The sequence below is a fragment of the Ammospiza caudacuta genome, chromosome 1 (genome assembly GCF_027887145.1).
Source record: "Ammospiza caudacuta isolate bAmmCau1 chromosome 1, bAmmCau1.pri, whole genome shotgun sequence".
NCBI classification, from domain to species: Eukaryota; Metazoa; Chordata; class Aves; order Passeriformes; family Passerellidae; genus Ammospiza; species Ammospiza caudacuta.
Window position 1 is genome coordinate 121,383,695 of NC_080593.1, and position 19,837 is coordinate 121,403,531.

The window sequence follows — 19,837 nt, forward strand, 5'->3', positions numbered from 1 at the left end:
ACAGAAATCATTAGCTAATTGTAAAAGGGAAAACAAAACCTTGTCTTAAGGCATCTGTTCATGTCAGGTAGCAGACATGTGTATTCTGGAGCCCCTCCAGAGACACAGAGATGTCTGTAAAACTGTTCACCGTGCCATGTGTTGTTGTTTGTATAAACATAATTGAACATACTAATACAGAATACAATTATTCTGATATGCAAAGCTACACTACATGTGATTAGAAAATAACAACGTGCCCTGGGAACAGTTAACAAAACTGCCAGAATGCAGATAAAAATTGTCTTATTAAAATGCAAAAGTAAGCATTTATCTTTGCTGCTATCCCTATGGGAGCCGTTACACATAATAATGAAAAGACGTCCCTTGAAATGGCATTACTTTTTAATGAGGCTTTTACCCACTGAGTCATAATCTCCATTTTACTAATTACAAGCAGAAATGTCTTCCTGAACCCAAACTGCTGAGTCCAAGCAGCTTCTGAAGCTGAGGCTTCCCAGTCAGTTCTCGGACTTGGGCAATTCAGTAAGTGTTGGGCTGCAGCTAAGTTAAAGATGGGGGGTGACTCTACAAGCCAAGCAAAGAACACCCAGCAAAGATATCTGCACATCACAGTGTCAGTTCCTGGGCAGTTCTTTGACATATTCCATAGTGCTTTACTTGTTAACAATCCTCTGGTTAAACCAAAAACAATTGGGACACCCATGGTGATTACTTGCTGATTGTTATTTGGTCCCATGGACAATGTACTTTCCTTTTACTCTGGCTCTTGTCTTCATTCAGAGCCTGAAGAGCCAAACACTAACTGATGGTGCTGGACCCCAGTTCTGACCCACTTGCCCTGTCCTATTCTCAGTAGTACTCAAAAGACCACACAGTGCAAGGATTGAACACTTGTATTTCAGTAAAAGCCTGACTTTTCCCTTCATCTGTCTAATTACTCATATCCTCTTGAGTTTATGACCAATAAACCATTTTTGGTTAAAGCATTTTGGCCAATATGATCCATGGTCACAGCCACTGTTTCTTCTAGTATTCAGGTCTTTGCTACACATTTGACATGGGAATTGCTTTACACAGCAACAGGGGGAAACATCTATTTCTGCAAACTGTCATTCAGGGAGCTGCTTAAAATTTGACAGCACTGAGATTATTTTTATGATAAAATACTAAATCATTGCCAACACAAAGGTGAATGGTTCAGGCTGTCAATCCGAGGTCTCATAACATGAACTGAAATATGGGGTTCAGCAGGCCAAAAGGTTTCTAACAAAACATTATTAAAGTTAGAAAATTAAATAATCTAAAGCAAGGAAACTCCAAGATGAATTGGCCCTCCCCAGCTCTAAGCCATCCTTTCTTTTCCAGATTCAGTTTATCTATTCTCGTCCTTATGCCCCCGGTCATTTCATCTCTTCATTTTATGTTGGTGGCTTTCTCTCAGGTCATGAATACCAAAAGAGAGAGTCAGGAGTGAGGGAAGCTGATGGCTTTTTTTAATGCCAAAAATTAAATTCTGGGAACATTCTCAAATCCATAAAGGAACACTCCATTGTGACGCTAAAGTGAGAAGGTGGAGTAATCATCTGTTCCTACAGTTTTTCTGAGCCTGGTCATTTTGAGAAAGATTTTCATAGCCACCTCTGTTATTTATAAAGGCCCTACATCAAAACCTACAGACACTAGAATTTCTTATAGAAAAGTCTGACAATTATTTTTAAATGGGTGAACCCATTTCTTTTTCCCCAGTCTTTTTCTTGGAAATTACTGAACTGTTTGGCTAAAAGGTTCCATAGAGCAATACAGCCTGAGTCAGCATGGAAACTATCACCACTAATGATTAAATTGTGGCAAGACTGTAAATAGCAGAGTCCAGGTCTCCAAGTGAGTCAATCTTATAATACATGGGGCAGTCAAACCATCCTATATGATAAATTGTCATAGCTTCCATTGCACAATTTGAAAGCCTCTGATATTTGTGAGAGACAGGTTGACAGCAGAGCCCTTTACTAGTGAGCACAGCACAGACAGGTTCCCCAAAATCATACAGAAGCTGCTGGTAGACCTGGGATGGCACTCAGAAGGACTGACCTCAGATTTCCCCTGTAACCACCGACTGCACTTGGTTTTGCTTGGCTCAACAACTTCTTCATTGTTGTCTCTCTCTGACTTCTCTTCCCCTTCTCCTTTTTCCTTGGTTTCCCTTCTCACAGAATTTCAGCCTTTACCCATATAAAGACTTTGCCATATCTGACTGAGAGTTTAAACCAGTTTGGCTGCCTTAGATGAGAGGTATGGTTTCCATTCCAGGAGACAACTGTGACGGGCACGTATTCCCTGCCCACTGTCACCCTCTTCACCTCACGGTTCTTGATTTCTGGTAGGCCTCAGGATAAAAAAGGAGACAGGTTAGATTACTTTCTTGGTGGCTGTGGGAAGAAGAGCTTGAAGCTTGGTCTAGTGTCTGTAGGACTTGTTTATATGTCACATTCCACGTGGTACAGGAAAGTAACATTATATATGACTGTAATCTCTGGTTACATTTGGCATTTGGCAGTTCCCTGATTGAATTGCATCATATTTATGTTGCCTCAGACAAGTCCTAATTATGAACATTTTGATTTTTCCACCAGTTTTCCCAAGAGGTTCACCATGCCCACATCAATCAGATCTGAGTTATTTTTGCCCTTCCACAAATGTGCTTTTTTTGGTTAGATTGAATGTGTCTAGGTTGGATGTGAGGCTTTCCAATGTGACTTCATTTCCTAGTAGGAAACAAGCACAGGGATTCAAGGTATGTCCCACTGCCCAGCTGAGGGACAGCATCTCTGGGCAGCAGCTCTCTGCAGACAGTCCTGACTGATGAGTCAGGGCTGGCAGCAATAACATGGCTGGGCACTGTGAGGGGTGCAGGGACAGCTGTGAAGAGCTCTGTCTCTGAAAAGGGAGAGGTCTCTGTCATTCCTTTCTCCTCAGTGGTGTCTGATTTTGTGAGCACCAGGAGCGTGCAGACTGCTGGAGACACAGGCAGCAGAACTGCTGGCACAGGTGACCCTCCAGGGGTTTGTAAACCTCAAGACAATTAAAAGGGGGAACAGTGAAGATATTGAGGCACCCCAGTAGGTCACTGGGATTGAACTGGAGATAATAAATCCCAAAAAACCCGCAGACCTGATCAGGTGTTTTGTCACTGCAGCCCCCAGGCAGTGGAAAAGCAGAATGGACCCACCCAAACTGACTATTCTGTCCAGGTCACAGACCATACACAAGCAGCTAAAGACCTCCCATACCCTTCTTTCCCTAGAAGCCAAGTGGCTGCATTTGCCAGGGTCCCATGCCAGCATTAATGCTCCCTTCCAAGGGCAGCTGGCTGGCTTTTGGTGTCTGTGTATCTTTGCCATGGGCAATCCACAACTCCTGGATAGCTGGGAGCCTGCTGCATTGTGAGACTGCATTGCTTCCCACTTCCTTGCAGAGGAATTGGCAGGAGCACCTATAAACCTACGGCAGAGGCTGAAATTGTCAGTCTGCGTGGATTCTGACTTGTAACCTAGAGCTAAGGGGAAAACATACGTGAAGTTTGGCAGGCCAGGTAGAGGATTTTGACCTCGAAGGCTTTGCCTCTTTGTAAGTTTTGCCTTATAGATGATGTGGCAGCAAAGCAAGATGGGGATCCCTTCCTGATCTACCCGAACATGTCCTAATGGGATAGAGATCTGTACTTCCCAGACCTTTTATCAAACCAGCAAATGTAGCCAGGATAGCAAGCCTGAACTTTCAAAAAGTCAGAAGCCAAGCTCTGAAACATCACAGGACTTGCTTAAAACCACAAGGTGCTCCTCAGATGTTTCCTCTGGGCACTGAGCTTTTATTTCATATTCAAGTGGAAACCAAGAGGAACGTATTCTTTCTAAAAGAAACCCTGAAAATATTTCACATGATCACTAGATTCCAAAAGATTAAGAATAAAACATAGAGTCACGAAGGCTTTCAACTCTCATAAAAGTCTGGAAATAACTTATTTTAATTTCAAAACCCTCTAAGCTATAAAAGGAAGATTTTTGGTAAAGCAACTCTGACTCATTCTAACACATTTTCTCTTCATTCATACATTCTTTTGACTCAGACTAAAAGACTTGGATTGCAAAGCCTCATGCGTGTGTGTGTGTTCTTTTTTTTTTTTACTTCACAGCTTTTTTTGGGAAATACCTCAATGAATACAATGGCAGCTACATCCCTCCTGGGTGGAGAGAGTGGGTTGGATTAGTGAAGAACTCTCGCTTCTATAATTACACCATTTCTCGCAATGGTAACAAAGAGAAGCACGGATTTGATTATGCAAAGGTATTTTCCAGACACATAAATGCCACATGATTAATCCATATAAAAATAACTTTCAGATAATTAATTAACCAGATAATTAATTAATTAAACAGCTACAACCATGAAATTGAGATGTCATTTTCTCTCCAGGGCATTTCAGATAAATTTCCACCTGAGAATATTAATCACTCAACAGAACAATGTTCCCAAGGCTCTTCAGTGGAGCCTAGTGATGCCTCCCTCCTTCCTCCCATCCCTCCCTCTCTCTCCCAGACAGAATGTGATGTTTTGGTGGCAGAAGCAAACAGTAAATAAAAGCCTTTCCCAAAAAGAATTGTGTCCCTTGCGCTACTGAACTTTAAAGTTTGCTGAGTGTTGTCAGTTGTTACCCACAGAAGAGCCTTGGTTAATGTTGTTTTCCATTATAGAGTGCACACCAAAGAAAGGCTGTATGCCTGTGGTGTCAGACTCCGGATATGAGTATGAGAGTAGATAAGGGCAAGAATGCGGCCGTTGGAAAAGTTCAGAGCTTGTTTGTGCTCTTGACAAAGTGTGGAAAGTATGCCAAAGGGACCTGCCCACTGCCATGAAGTTTCTTGGAAAGGCTTAGGAGGGCAGATCTTAGACAGACCAGCCTGCAGAAAGCAATCTGGAATTTCCTCAAATTGCAGCTCAAGGAAGATGATAGAGATGTTGCAGCTGTGGTTTCTGACCCATGTAATGAGTTTTTATTGGAAACTAGTGACACCTGTTTCTGATTTTCCCATCCATAGAAATTACATTATACTGATTATATATTTATGCAGGGTAAAAAAAAAGGAAATGTAGAATACTGGTTAGTTATACATTCCTTACACTCCCCGTGTATGTAGCTAGAATAAACAGAAAAACAGTAGGGGAGTAGATGCTTTGGGAGAGCAGTCATACAGGCATTTCACTCAGGCCACAAACCCAGAAATTATCACAGCCCTGGTACCTCACACTCATTATCCATTTTGGAAACTAAAGGATCACTCACTGTCTCATCCATATGCTTGCAGGTTTTGTAGCAGCCAGGGCTACTGTGCATATTCCAAGCGTGCTGCAGGAGAGGGGCAGGGGCAGGGGACAGGGAGCGGGTGAGCAAGGAGGTCACAGCTGGTTGCCTTGTCCTAGCACTGACATGGACACAGACCTTGTCCCTCAGGCTCTGCTTTTGCAGCTGTTCAGGGCCTCGAATCCACAACATGAGATTAGTCATGCCTGGAAGTGCTTGAAATTACAAACATTGTCTCAGCACTTTCTCAGTGAAGCTCGAGCTAGACCTCCAGGCCAACAGTGAATACACCAAGGTGGCAGGTGGTTTAATTTAAGTTTTCATCTTTTTTTCTTAGTTCCATTTCCTCCCTTTTCCTTGTAGGCTTCCATTTGCCACCTTAGCTGTGGGTTAAGCCAGTTTATTAGCAAGTCACAACCTTAATCTCAGCAGCTGCACTGCTTAAAGTTGCACAATTAAATGAACAGAGCCCGCAGGAATTCAACTGCTCCCTGCATTCTCATTTGCAATTTCTTTGATTAAGATTTTTTGCAATCTGTTGCCTTTTGTAGCTGTCTTCCACTTTGTACATATGCAAAAGTATAGTATGAACAAAGAGTGTGCAATAAAGGTTTATGTAAACATAAAACCAGATTAAGATTCAATGTTATTTGGGAGCCATTACCTTGTGAGGTGTTTTATCAATGAAATTTAAGAAACATATCTTTTTCAGTACAGTCTGTGATTTTAAATGTTACTTAGCATTATATTACCAAATCTGGTAATCAAATTTACTTTATACTTTCTGTTGTATCTGATTTGCAAAATACTGTCTCATTTTATGTGGCATTGCCTGCTTAAGAAAGTAATTACTGCTCAGTCTCCCCTATGCTCCCTCAAATCATACATCTCTTTGATGGTATGCTTTTACTTCCTGATCTGAACTTTAATGAGGACTTGAAAAATAACATAATAACATGATAGTATGTGATCTAATTAATCATGCACTTTGTAACTTTTGCTTTGTGTTAATCGTATGTTCCAGGACTACTTCACAGACCTAATCACTAATGAGAGCATTAATTACTTCAGAATGTCTAAGAGGATATATCCCCATAGGCCCATAATGATGGTCATCAGCCACGCTGCACCCCATGGCCCTGAGGATTCTGCGCCACAGTTCTCAGAGCTCTACCCCAACGCTTCACAGCACATGTAAGTGAAGCTCACACACTGCCAGACCCACTCCTTGTGTCTGCTTCTGCAAGGAATTTGTTTATGGAGACAGCTTAGGAGCAGGGAATTCAAATCTAAGACACTCATGTAAGCAGACAATGTTTGCTTGTTTCTTTTGCTATGCTTGTTCCTTTTGGGGGAGAGTGACAGCTCTGACCATTATTAAAGCAGAGAGAAGCTCTTTTCCTCCTGGGAAGTTGTGGGAGATTAAAAGGTCAGTATTTGGCTTTGTAAGGGCAGCTTCTTACAATACCCTGAAAATATGTAGACACAGGTCAGGATCTGTTGGAAAGATATTACTTCCTTCGTTTCCCTCTAAGATATATGCTTCCTGGGCTCTAACTAACTGAATGCATTGAGAGTAAAAACACACTTTTGAAGCTTTTGAGTGCACCAGATTTGTTTATACACTAGATACTGGCAGATTCCCAAAATAGCCTATCAGACTACACTTTTAAATAACACGCTTAATCTTTTCTGGTGATTAAACTATAACAAAACCCCTCAACACTTCATTTTGTTTCTAGAAGAGAAAGCAACTTCAGGTAAAAATCTGTGGAGAGTCCACATCTGTGGGTTCCTCATCTTGCTTCCTACCTTGAAAATTCTGGGTCCTTTTCATTATAGTGATAGGCTATGGAAGATTTCCATTGCACTTTTGACTCCCATGGGTTTGTAGACCAGTCTTTCCTTTTGTTCTGAAACAATGTATTTGTACATCTTTAAAAAGCAACACTACAAAATCACAAAAAACGTCTTTATAAAATATTTCAGCTGGATTGTACATTTATCTGTCCTCTCAAAATGCAGATAAATCAATTTCATTAGACAATGGGAAAGCTCCTTTGTCTAAAAATTGTAATTTAGATACTCTGCAGTAGTTTACATACCAGGATGGTTTTTCAACTTACATCAAATACTTTAAAATTTCTAGGAGTAGTAGTTACTGCATGAGCTGCATGGATAAACTGATCACTGGTTGGGGCCAGAAAGAGATTTGCTGTTCATGGCACATGGTTACATTTTTGTTGTTTTGCATCTTTTATCCTCTTACTGACTGCTACTTTTCAGATATGCCAGTTTCCCTGACCTTATAATCTTATATTCTCCATGATCCCACATTCCTGAGACCAGACTTGGCAAGTAATGCAAACCAGTCAGCAATATTTGTAATTACTTAGATATTCAGAGTAGTTTCTACCCATATAGGGAACTAATGAAGTTGAGATTTTAGTTGATAAATAAGGTACACATGAATACATGAAACCTTTTATATTGGATTGTATGGAAGAACCTTCTCAGTCCTGAATTATGTGCTCCGGCAGAAAGTAGCAGGGAACAATGGTGGAGCAAAGGGGAAAGTAAAACCAAATTTTTTCTGCTGTTTTTCTAGCTTCTGAAAATCATGAGTTTAGGTGAAGCATCCAAGTCAGTGTGCCCCATTCTCTTTGCATTGGTTTAATCTCTTTTTAAACTCTGGTGGCAGCCCCACGATCCTGTGGCAACAAGTTCCACAGTATCACTTTGTGCTCTAGGGACAAAGGGCCAATTTTTGTTTCCTTCTAAAACCTGGAGCTTCATTATGCCACCTGTGTCCCTTACTTCCCATTCTGTGAAGAGTAATGAATAGTCACTATATCAAATTGAAAGGATTTCTCCCATGTCTCCTTTCAATTGCCGCTTTTCACTGCAAGAGAGTTATATCTATTTGTTCTCACTCCATTCAGCAGATTGTCTCCCATTTAGTGGCACAGACTGCCTGGCCTCAGGCAAGCCATCCTGCCTGCTGGGGGACTATCCATCATACAGGAGGGCAGGATCCAAACTGCTTCCGCTTAGCTGTGGGGATGGTGTCTGGGAGAAAAGCACTGAATCATTGTATCTCACCCTACCTCTCCCCAGGCCAAAGCAACTCATTTTAGGCTCCTTGCTCCCTTCTGACAAGTGCTTGTAGGAACTTGCTTTGGTTTATCATGCTCTTGACCCTGTGCTGCTTGATGTTTTCAGCCTGCTTGTTTTCTAGCTTGTGCTGGTAGAACAAAAGGCTTTAGTTAGTCTCCAAATTTTTGACTGCCTCTCCCCCTTATATACAGGTTACATGTCACCTGCAAAGATTAAGCAAAATTCTAGCTAAAATTAATTTTTATTTTTGTGGACTCTTGGTGTCTAAATACCTTGCTCTGCTAGGCTACTTGTGAGAGAACTCAGCTGTGCTGCTTCTTTTCTTCTGGTGTTGTTGATTTCTTGGCAAGCTTCTTGCAAAGAGTTTTTTTCTCCAATGACCTCAAGAGATCCTTGCTGGCTTGTTTTGTGTTTCTTATTGCACTGACTGACTGCATGTGTTAAAGTTCAGTCTGCAGACAGAAATGAGACAAATTGAAGATAAACTGCTAATTTGGGTTTGGGTGGCTGAAGATTCCAACTGATTTCTCTATCAAAAATATGACCAACGTGCTCTGAAAGATATGAGAAGTTCAGTTCACACAGAAATACTGTGTTCTCTATGAAAACAGAACAAGAACAATAAAATCCCTCCTGCCAAGGTTTGTGTAATTTGAACATTTAACCCTTAGGTTTTCTTCCTTGGTGGTCAAGGGCCATTGAATCTCTTTCGTTCTGACCTTGGGTGACAGCCATCTGACCTTGGATTTTGTTTTTAAAAATGTAGTTGCTATATCATGTTACTGTAACGCCTACCTCCAACAAAGAAGGGAAACCAGGTCAAAAGCTGCTTGCTGGCTTAACAAACTGAGATGCAAGGTTATACCTACAAACCAAGGATTAAGATAGCCTGTCAACCACATGTAAGAAGTTTTGCTTAAGAGAACAGTAGCTGAAGTAGATTCTTAAATTACATGATGTCTCTTTGCTGGTAAATTACCTGCTAAAGATTGAAATGTTGCCTCCATAAATTAAAACAAAACAAAATAAAATCAACATCAAAAAAACAGCCCAAAAGTTTGTTTAGAAAAGTTTTCCACTGGCACATATAAAGAAGGGAGTGGCCACAGCAGGAAATACTCCAGTTCAGGGAGAGCTCTGCCCTCAAGTGTGGGCGTCTATCGGTCTCATTTCCTCGCTTATCAACATGGGAAGAATTAAATCAAATGAATGCAGCAGCAAAGTCCTTAAGATTTATGAAAAATACATCAAAGACAAAAAGAAAATTAAGAATTACATGCCATAATTATGTTACAGTCCTGTCCTCCTCAGCACAAACAGGCTCTAGAGTGACATGGAAAGTCTTACAAAGACAAGAACAATAATAATGTGTATACTGTTTGCTTATTAAGTGATTTCTGTTAATTCTTATTAACTCCAGTTTAAAATCAAACACAAACTATATCGTATGGGAAGCAGCAGACTCTTCATTGTTTTTAAGCATCCATTTTCCCCTCCCACTCTCCCACTTCTCTGCATAATGTATGTCCTATTTCTGACATCTAAAAATATTTCTGAAGGTTTATCCTGGCTGCTATCACCATAATAAGTGAAATATTTTCTGAAAATAAATCATACTAATGCATGTACTCTAACTATCCCCAGACATTATTTCTGTGAGAGAAAATGGGACTAGAGAAGATGTACTAGATGAAAGCAATACATGGATTTTTGCTGTGGTAATGAACATCATCTGTTAGAGAGCAGGGTTGTTAGACCTTTGGAAACATTGTTGTTGAATATGAAGTTATGTTACAGGGCAATCTTGTTTCATCAGACAGCTGAGCTGGAAAGCTTTGACTCAAAGGATGCTCTGATGAAAGCCTGAATTATCTGTTATACTCAGAGCCTCTGGCACTTCAACTTCCCTTTACCTTCCAGTGTGAACCACTCTTAGGGGAACTGTGAATCAGACCTAGGCTGTTTATAACTCTCAAGTAAACAAACATTAGAAGCAAAAATCCGCAGGAGGCAGGTTTACTGAAGAATGTAAAAAATGGAAATCTGAACCACTGCTGGCTGTGCTGAGTTGAAATACTTGGGCTGGCAGGAGGACTCACAGCTAGATTTTATGACTACCTGGAAGCAATCCTATTGCCAAGCTAGAAACATTAGGAGGAGCAGATAGAAATGAAATCTGATCTATCTTGGACTAAATGAGAAAACTTCACAAGCTAAAAAAAGGTAGGTGATATGAAAGGCAGAAGTTTGTATTTCCATTTAAAGATCATATGAAGGGTGCTGATACACCAGGTGTGTAGGTCTGCAGTAGTGAAGCATCAAAAGAAATGTTGCAGCTCTGGATCCCCAGAGCAATGAGTTTGGGGTGTGAGGTGGCTGCATCTGGAACCACTGAGGCCGAGCCTCAAACATCTGTCAGTAACAATGGCTCATGTTGTAATGAGGACGTGTGGCCATTAGTGTGGGACCGTGCATTTGCATCAGTAATGAGTCTGGACATGTCAGTGTGCAGTGTCACTACTGGCCCGAGGTCTGCTTGGACTCCTGACTTAGAGATAAGTGATCACAATCATCACGCGCATCATTGTGAGTGCGATTTTAAAGACAAGACAAGAAGAAATGCTGTGAAATAGAAGTGTAAGTAATATTCTAGTTGCACAATTCTGCAGGAGCAACAAATGATGTTTCCTAAATGAAAAAGGTGTTATATTTAACAGGCAACAACTGTTTCACTTCTTTGTTCTAAAGTATAGCAGTTGTGTTACACTTGGGGAGTGAAACTTTCATACCCCACATACACAGACCTATAAATATCACTGGGTTTAAAAGAGCCCCATTTTAAAAGGCAGAAAAAGCAGCCCCAGAGTAGTGAAATTCAACTTCACATTAATAATAATAATGGCCATTGGTTGTGGGTTTGTTTTTGTGGTTTTTTTTTACTTTTAATTTTGCCCAAAACCTAGGCTTCCTGCTTTCCAAGAACAGTGTCTAAACCTGGAAGTCTACTTTCCCTGGAAAAAAAAAAAATTGCTTCCTTTGTTTATTTTCACTTGAAGAAACATGACCACTTATGCCATGTTTGCTAATCATGCTTCAAAGAATAATAGAAGTGCTAATTCTGTACAGGAACTATTAATTTTTCTCAATCAGTTTTACCAAAGGTATTACTTTAAAATGTTGTTGACTTTTATTTTTATGAAATGAAAATGTTCTTTTGGTATCTATGGACTGTATTATTTTCACTAACTGGAGGACTCACAATCCAAACAGAAGATTAGCCAAACCTTTTTGGACCAAACCCCCTGAGAACTTTATGGAATTATTCAAACCCAACATTTTTAGGCAGTATTTTTGTGAACATAATTTCTTTTGTTGAATAGAAACAGAAGGGAATTATGAGGTTGTAAATAGGGGCAAACACAGATTTTTACTATGAGCAATTGAACAAATATTTGGAAACATACTTGTTTCTCTCCACATTATCCCATCTGTTAGAGACGTATATATTTAGATTAATTTTTTAGAAAGCAAATGTTAATTTAAAGTTGTACTAAAGTCTTGAAGCTCTTAAGACATTCTGTACTCTCCCAATCCTTTCTTAACTATAAAATATCTTTTTGTAGTAATGCACAATGGCTGTATTCCATTTATTTCATTGAATATGACAATTCAGTTCAATTGCTAGTAGAAGCTAGTGAAATTTGGTTTTGAATTATTGTTTGGAGACCCCATTTTAATAGATTCTCAAGTACAAGCATCCATTTTTTTGATTGTTGGTTATTTTTATTGTTTCTTGCCTAAACTAAAGTTATTGTGGTACCTTAAAAGCCAAATAAGATGCATTCTTAATTTAGAAGTTCAAATTTAAACGTTTGAATATAGTAAATGTGTGTCAGATAGAGTTACTGAGGCCTTTTGATTACATCAGTGACTGCTAATACTGCTCCTTTTCTCTCAACATAAGTATCTACTTGAACTGATGTTTACAGACAAATTATAGATTTTGTGGATAATATTTTTTAAATGCGCTAATGCTTATGAATTTTTATTCCTTCCATAGTCTATAGATCACTTGATTATCGCTGCAAATTTCTCTCTAAACTTATTCACATAGGTGACTGATCACTAAATCTCAGGGTGAAATGTTCTCATTATGAGTATGCTTTTATGGAAAAGTGCCTATGCTCAGCATTTTTTATTGTTACATAACAATTGGAATTTTTTTGTTAGTTTAACTGAGGGTATCAATTCAAAATATTATGAATTTAATGTTTTCCAGTGCCAGAACAGATCTCTCAGGGAGTGCCAAGTGCTCTCTATGTATTAAGTTCCTCACAGTATGTGTTGGACAAATAAAAGTGAGCAACAGACCAATCTAGATTTGCCCTAGTTAATATATTCTACAAGAATGACAAGTACTACAGTAGCAACTTGCTAGACTTAGAGGCCATGGATAAACAGAAAATAATGGGCTACCTAGCACTGTCTGCTGATCATGGATCAGCTAATGTACTCAGCACAAGATGGACTCCACAACTGAGAGGAGGCCATGGAGGCCTTCTTTTCATATGGAAGACATGGCACATATCTTCAATTTCAATCTTCCAGTGCAATGAGGAATCAAGGAAATGTAGATGTCAGTGATACTTTATAGCAGCGCATGTCAATACAGTGCAAAACTGTTCTCAAAATTGCAAGAATAGAAACAGTGGCACACCATGCCATAATGACTTTCAAGGACTTATAACAACTTATAACATTTAGCTGATATCTCCAACTGTTTCAAGAAAAAATGTTACGGTAAAAAATTAACACTGACCAGGAAAAGCTCTGTCTACATGGAAAAGTTTTCAGAAGTCAGCAGTATTCTCCCTAAGATTTACCTCTGCAGTGTTTGGTTGGTTGGTTGATTGGTTAAATTTATACCAAAAAAAAAAAAGGTAGATAAATTTGAGGGCAATGTCAGATCTTGTGCCTGGTAACCAGTGCCATTCTGGTGGATTTCTAAAAGGCCTAGCAAACAGGGGTAGACAGGGAACACGTACAAGGTGCGGGATTTTGGAATTGCTTTCCATGTCTTCCTTAGTACTCTTTCTCCAACATTATGAAACCCTGATTCACATTTATCCATCAGCCAGTGACATTGGATATTTCACAGAAGGTTCCTGTTCCTTGAATTGCCTGGGAGGAAAATTCTGCTCTGTCTCTGCCTGCTGCATTCTCACCCAGAAAATTCAAAATGCATTTGGAAAGTGTCTGTGAAAGGTTTTAACTGCCCTGCTAAACCCTTGAGTGCTGCTTTTTAAAACTATCCATTATGTGGAGGAGACTGCTCACAATAGCCTGGGAACACAAGACCTGAGCCTGCTTCAGCAGCTGGCTCTCCTTCCTGGCACAGCAGCAGGCTGTCACCGCACTGCTCTCAGCCACCTCATCCCTCTGCGCCTGGGGCACTCAGGACCCCACTGGAAAAAAACAGCGTTTTACTAGGAGATGCTGATTAATCAAAAATGAACTCTTTCATGGGAAAACATCTTGTCTGACAGACTTCCAAGAAAAGAGAGAAAAATTTGCACTGAAAGTATCCTTCTTGTCTGTTGGATAACTGATAAAGGGTAGGTGACAGAATTCCTAAGGCTTGCTTCTTCAAGGGTCTCTCTCTGCTAGGACTGCTGGCTAGCCAGCAACACAGAGGGCTGTACTCCTGACATGCATCTTATTAATATTATGACAGTGTTCATTTTAAAAATCAGACTTCAACCATGGGAAATTATAAAAACTATGACTTTTCAACATGAAATAAAAGATTTTTCAACAGAAAAGGAATTCTAGTTTATGCTTGTCTTTGCTCAGTAGGGAGCTAACCTTTTCATACTTCTTAATCTCTGTCCAAGTCCCATGATACTGTTGCATCACTTATCTTTTCCCTTGAGACTAATGATTAAGTAGGTTAGTCAAAACTTGCTGTGTGTACTAAAGGCATACTTCTCAAATTCTACCTAACTTCTCAATTAATGCTCTCCAGTTAGAATGTGGACTCCACAAATTTATTGCAGTTGACTATCAGTTTACTATGTTATCCTTTCAGCTGATTTTTGTCCTCAGAATATGTAGTTAAAGGTTATACATATGATATCTGATATAAAAATCAACTGCTTCCACCATTCTGGGATCACATACAGCCATGTAAAGAAAAATGAAACCTATCTGAAGGACCGGTCTATGACTCTAAGTTATACAGTATTCTGATATTGTTCATTTTAAGAAAAGACAACTACACATACATATTTCAGTGGGAAAAATGTACCTTTTGTTAACACACATGTTATAATTTTCAGTACCTAAACAGCAAATTAATATTGAATTTCATTTTTCTTGTAAACTGAAAAGAGAATAAAAAGAATCAAATTAATCTAATCACCCAATAGTATTTTTTTCACTTTATGTTTAATTTTCAAATGTAATGCTGCTGTTCATGTATCATGTACTGCAATGTACTAGAAACAGGGGAGAAATAAAGCCCGAAGAATTTAATGAAAATGACAAAGCCTAGATTCCTTCTTTCTAGAGAAGGGAACTGCTCATATGTAGGTGAAACCATTATGGGAAATGGATATTGCTTGTTTTCTCTTCACCTTGTAGTTGTCATGTATGCTAGGCATAAAAACAAGAATGATGGAGAGCTTTTGTAACATGTTTCTCTCTTGAGAAAATTTACTTGACACATTTTTTGCCACACATTTTCTCCCAAGGTGATATCTCTGGGAAAATATTCTTGTTTCTTATAGGATATCTTTCAAAAATACACTGGCTATGGATAGAACACCACTCCTAAATATTTCTTTTGATGTTTGTGCAAACTCCTAAAGCATCATTGTTTGCTTTAGATAGGACTCTGTGCCATACTTTTTCTTAGTGCTAATATCAACAGTGGTGTTAGGTCAGTTTTGTTGTCATGATTAATTTTATGCTTGTAATGCACTGTGCTTTGCACTCACATTGAAAATAATACTTCAACAGCATTTAGTGTAGAACTAACTGTAACACTGGTGGTGTTCTTTATGCTGACTACTAAATTTCTTTACCCCACGGCAAAATACCTTTCTTTGACTTTTATTTAAAGGTAATTTCTCTACTGAAGTACCAGGGCAATATACCTCAATATTAAGTAAGCAGTCTTTTGCATCTCTAACTTCCTTAATTTTTCTTAGCTGTATGGGATGCACCATTCAGATAAGCCTTTTTAATAAGTACAGGTTTGTTTGAGAAATAGATTTTGTCAAACCCCAAATATTAATGTGGAACTTGTAGTGGTCTTTGAGTCTGAGAAAGCTTGGAAAGCAAGTAGTTAAAATATTTTGAGGAGTTGATACATGACCCAATGAATCTGGAAAGCCACTGAAGTGATGTTTGTGGATATTTGTCAGATACCACATGGAATTTGTGATTTAACTGTTTGTTGGCTATTTCTGTGTTGGAGGAGTTCCCACCTCCCTCTGATGCCTGTCACGCTGCACAGCTTCTGAGATCTGTTCTTTTCCTCCAGCACTCCCAGCTATAACTATGCACCAAACATGGATAAGCACTGGATTATGCAGTACACAGGGCCCATGCTGCCAATCCACATGGAGTTCACCAACGTCCTGCAGCGCAAAAGACTTCAGACCCTGATGTCAGTTGACGACTCTATGGAAAGAGTGAGTGCAAGAAACTGCTGTTACAGCAGTTGACAATCTTGTTAGTCGGTAACAAAATTTAATTAATTCATTCTTTCTTTACCTTCACCAACCACATTCTGGGGAAAGTCATTGTACTATGAGGAATTACTCCACTTTTTCCCAGTGGAATTGAATTCTGGTTCTCTGCAACATGAGGCCAAGCTCCAGGCTTTCTTCTTTCAATTGCTGGGTCAAAAAAACAGTGGGCTTTTTTAAAGGGAAAAGTCACTGTGCCTAGTATAAAGCCTGGTATTAACAGAAGATGCATCACCTGTATGTACACATGGATAGACACAGGTGCACACATGACAACTTCTATTCATTTCACACACTCCATTCACAGTTTATCCTTCAGCTGAAATCTGGGAACTGGCAAATCACAGCAACTCAGGTGTCAGTCTACAAGTGTTTGGAGAAGTTAGGCAATGCAGTGCACTGCTAATTATAGGTAACATGATACATGAACTATTAGGTTTACTTTGTATGACTTTTTGTTCCAAAATCAAGCACCATGACCAAAGATCTTCCCCTAGAGAGATTTCTTTAAACTTTAATAAAAATTTACAGCTTTTTCCCAAGCCCACAACTGTAAGGAATGGGAAAGTTGTGGACTAGCACAGTAAATCAAATCTTAGTACCTTTTCCCCTAAAGTTGTGGCAGACTTTTTTCACAAGCTGTGTGTGAGTACACAATGAATTTTTGACATACTAAGGCAACTACCCCATCATTACCGTATTTTCTCTATTCTAATTTTCTGGAGCTGTTTAATTGTCCCCTCTGTCAAGTGTGAAATTGAACTGGTGGGTCGATTTTTTCACAGCACAGTAAAGGCAAGATGTACAAATGCCAGACCCCAGAATCTGTGTCAGCTATGTCATTGATGCCCTGTTTGGTCCTGTGTATTTAAGGGTTATAAATGATGGTTATACACGACTCTGCACAAAACGTGTTTTGCTACACTTAACTCGGAGTTCTTTCTGTGCTGGGTTGCAGTTACACCAAATGCTTGCAGAGATGGGAGAACTGGAGAATACCTACATTATTTACACTGCTGACCATGGATACCATATTGGGCAGTTCGGACTGGTCAAGGGGAAGTCAATGCCGTATGACTTTGATATTCGAGTTCCTTTCTTTATTCGTGGTCCAAGTGTGGAGCCGGGATCAGTGTACGTTCCCTTATGTCTCTAGCACAGCTGTTGAGCCTAATGTAAAATGTTTCTGAGAACATGTAATTATCACTTTGTCTAGTTTCATTTCATGAAGGATGCCCTATTATTGCAGAGCAATGATTCTCATAAACAGACCGTTTTTTCACTTTGCATATTATGAATAAGTTATAATGCAGATGAGAAAACTGTAATGCATAGTCCTGTAGAGTTAGACTTGGGTTTTGCTTTTAAAAACTATGTGCTCATCTTTACTGCTCACTCTGTCATTTAGCATCATGCCCTCATTGTCAGTGAGATAAGAGCAGTGTTGCTGCTGCGCCTCCTTGTTTAATCGTGCTTAACTTTTTCTTTGTGATGTCAGTCTGCAGTACTGGCCTATCGTTCTGAGCTGTAGACTTCAAAGGGGGTTTTCTAAACTTAGCACTTCTGTAGAGCTTTACATCTTCAAAGCCCTGATAAGCATTAATTATCATTCTATTTCCAAGAGAATGTGAAGACTTACACATTGAACACATGGCAACTATGACCTTTCCTGTTGATTTGCAGTGTGCCTCAGATAGTTCTGAATATTGATCTTGCTCCAACAATTCTGGATATAGCAGGCCTTGACACACCTCCAGATATGGATGGCAAATCTGTCCTAAAGCTTCTGGACTTGGAGAGACCAGGAAACAGGTGGGTCCCAGGATCCTTTTTTAGCCAGTTCAGAAGCAAACACCTAAGTAAATCAACAGCTGAGTGGAAAAACAGATTCTGTGAAAATGAGTTGTGTCATGGCAACAACCACAGCTTTCCTGTTTCAAGAGTCTCTTAAGTAGTAGATCTATAAAATTGCGTGTATATATAAGTGGGGAGTTGTTTTTTTTTTTTTAATAATTTGTTAACACTTACACAGTGGTGTACTTCAGTGCCAGCAGTAAATGTCATTATTTTACTTTCAGGTTTCGAACAAACAAGAAGACCAAAATTTGGCGTGACACATTTCTAGTGGAAAGAGGGTAATTATTAGGAGTGAGAGAGTTTTGGGAGAGCCTGCCTGCTGGGAGTACTCCTTGTACATGCTTTACTTTCTCCTTCCTCTTCTTCCTTTTTATGGTCAGAGAAGCAGTAAATTTTGCAAGCAAACTGACAGGCATGACTTTTTTCCTACTTTCCCACCACTGCCTTTGCAATCTCCTGTGCTCCCAAATACCTTTCTCTGAAGAAATTTGAAAGCATGTTTTTCTGGTGATTCTCCTAGCCTCTTTCCCTAACACTGTGCTTGTTCCCACTTTTGTCATTATCCAAATCATTTTCTTCCCAAATCTCAGTTTCAAATCCAGCTGTGTAGAATCCTCTTATAAGGTAATTTTGTATTTTCCATAATGTATTAGAAGCATTCTTCATTTTTGTTCTAGCTAAGACTTATGTTTAATTGAGATTCATGACTATAACTGCTCCTCTCTTTGCTGATAACTCCTTATACCCTCTTACCTTGCCAGTTGTTGCTGTGAAAATTTTCTCTGGGTAACAACTTTACTGCAATTTCGTTTTGGTACTTTATGACTTTACAGATTATGAAAACCTTGTCTGATGTATTACAAAGCAGTGCATGAAAGACACATCGTAATATGTAAGATACAGCCGAGCTTGTGCTGAGTACAAAAGTCCTGTTGTGTCTTCAGCTGTGTTTTCCAGCCAAGAAAGTATTGCTTCTTGTTTTTACAAAAGTAAAGCTTTTTGTAAAAACCTACATTTATGAATCAATGGTGCTGAACTGTACCAGTTACACATATTTTAGCAGCACTTATTTATCTTCTGGAAATTTTCAGCCAGTCACCTGAGGCTTTTTTTCAGTATGTGACCTACATCGAAAGTCAGTAACAGAAATGTGGGGATTTTTTCCCTGAGAAGACATAAACCTTCAAGTAGCTTCACTGTTCAAGTTAAATTCTTCCTTAGGGCTTAGAACAGTGTACCTAAAACACTCCACTTTATTTTTTTTTAAGCAAATTTCTACGCAAGAAGGAGGAACCCAACAAAAACACTCAGCAGTCTAATCAACTACCAAAGTATGAGAGAGTAAAAGAATTATGTCAACAAGCAAGATACCAGACAGCCTGTGAACAACCAGGACAGGTAAGCCACAAGTAACTGCAGTTTTCTAGGTGTCACAGGGAAATACACATTTTACACTATGGGTCAAAAGAATTTGAAGAATATGGCTTTTGGAAGGTAACTAAAAGATCACTGTTGTTAATATCTTCAGAGCAAAAGAAAACCAGACAAATTTCTCTAAATAGTGGTCAAATTCAAGGTGTTGAAGACCTGGTCCTACATTTGTTGTCCTAGTACAGAGCTCATAGTAAAAATCCCATTGCCAAACATAACGTGAAATGACTACTTTTTCTTTGATCATATGCATTGATAAATATGCAAGATAATTCAGTAATAATTGTTAAAAAGGGAGAGAATCTTTCTGAGCTGTGAA

General features: G+C 39.2%; 1 protein-coding gene across 1 annotated transcript in view; it reads left to right on the forward strand.

Annotated features, from left to right (window-relative positions):
• SULF1 (sulfatase 1) overlaps window positions 1–19,837 on the forward strand; it is a 122,869-nt gene that overhangs the window by 73,356 nt on the left and 29,676 nt on the right. The window contains exons 7-13 of the mRNA XM_058800904.1: window positions 4,193–4,344; window positions 6,384–6,553; window positions 16,023–16,173; window positions 17,189–17,364; window positions 17,914–18,042; window positions 18,309–18,365; window positions 19,356–19,485. Coding sequence (XP_058656887.1) covers window positions 4,193–4,344; window positions 6,384–6,553; window positions 16,023–16,173; window positions 17,189–17,364; window positions 17,914–18,042; window positions 18,309–18,365; window positions 19,356–19,485 — 965 coding nt within the window. The remainder of the gene's footprint in view (window positions 1–4,192; window positions 4,345–6,383; window positions 6,554–16,022; window positions 16,174–17,188; window positions 17,365–17,913; window positions 18,043–18,308; window positions 18,366–19,355; window positions 19,486–19,837) is intronic.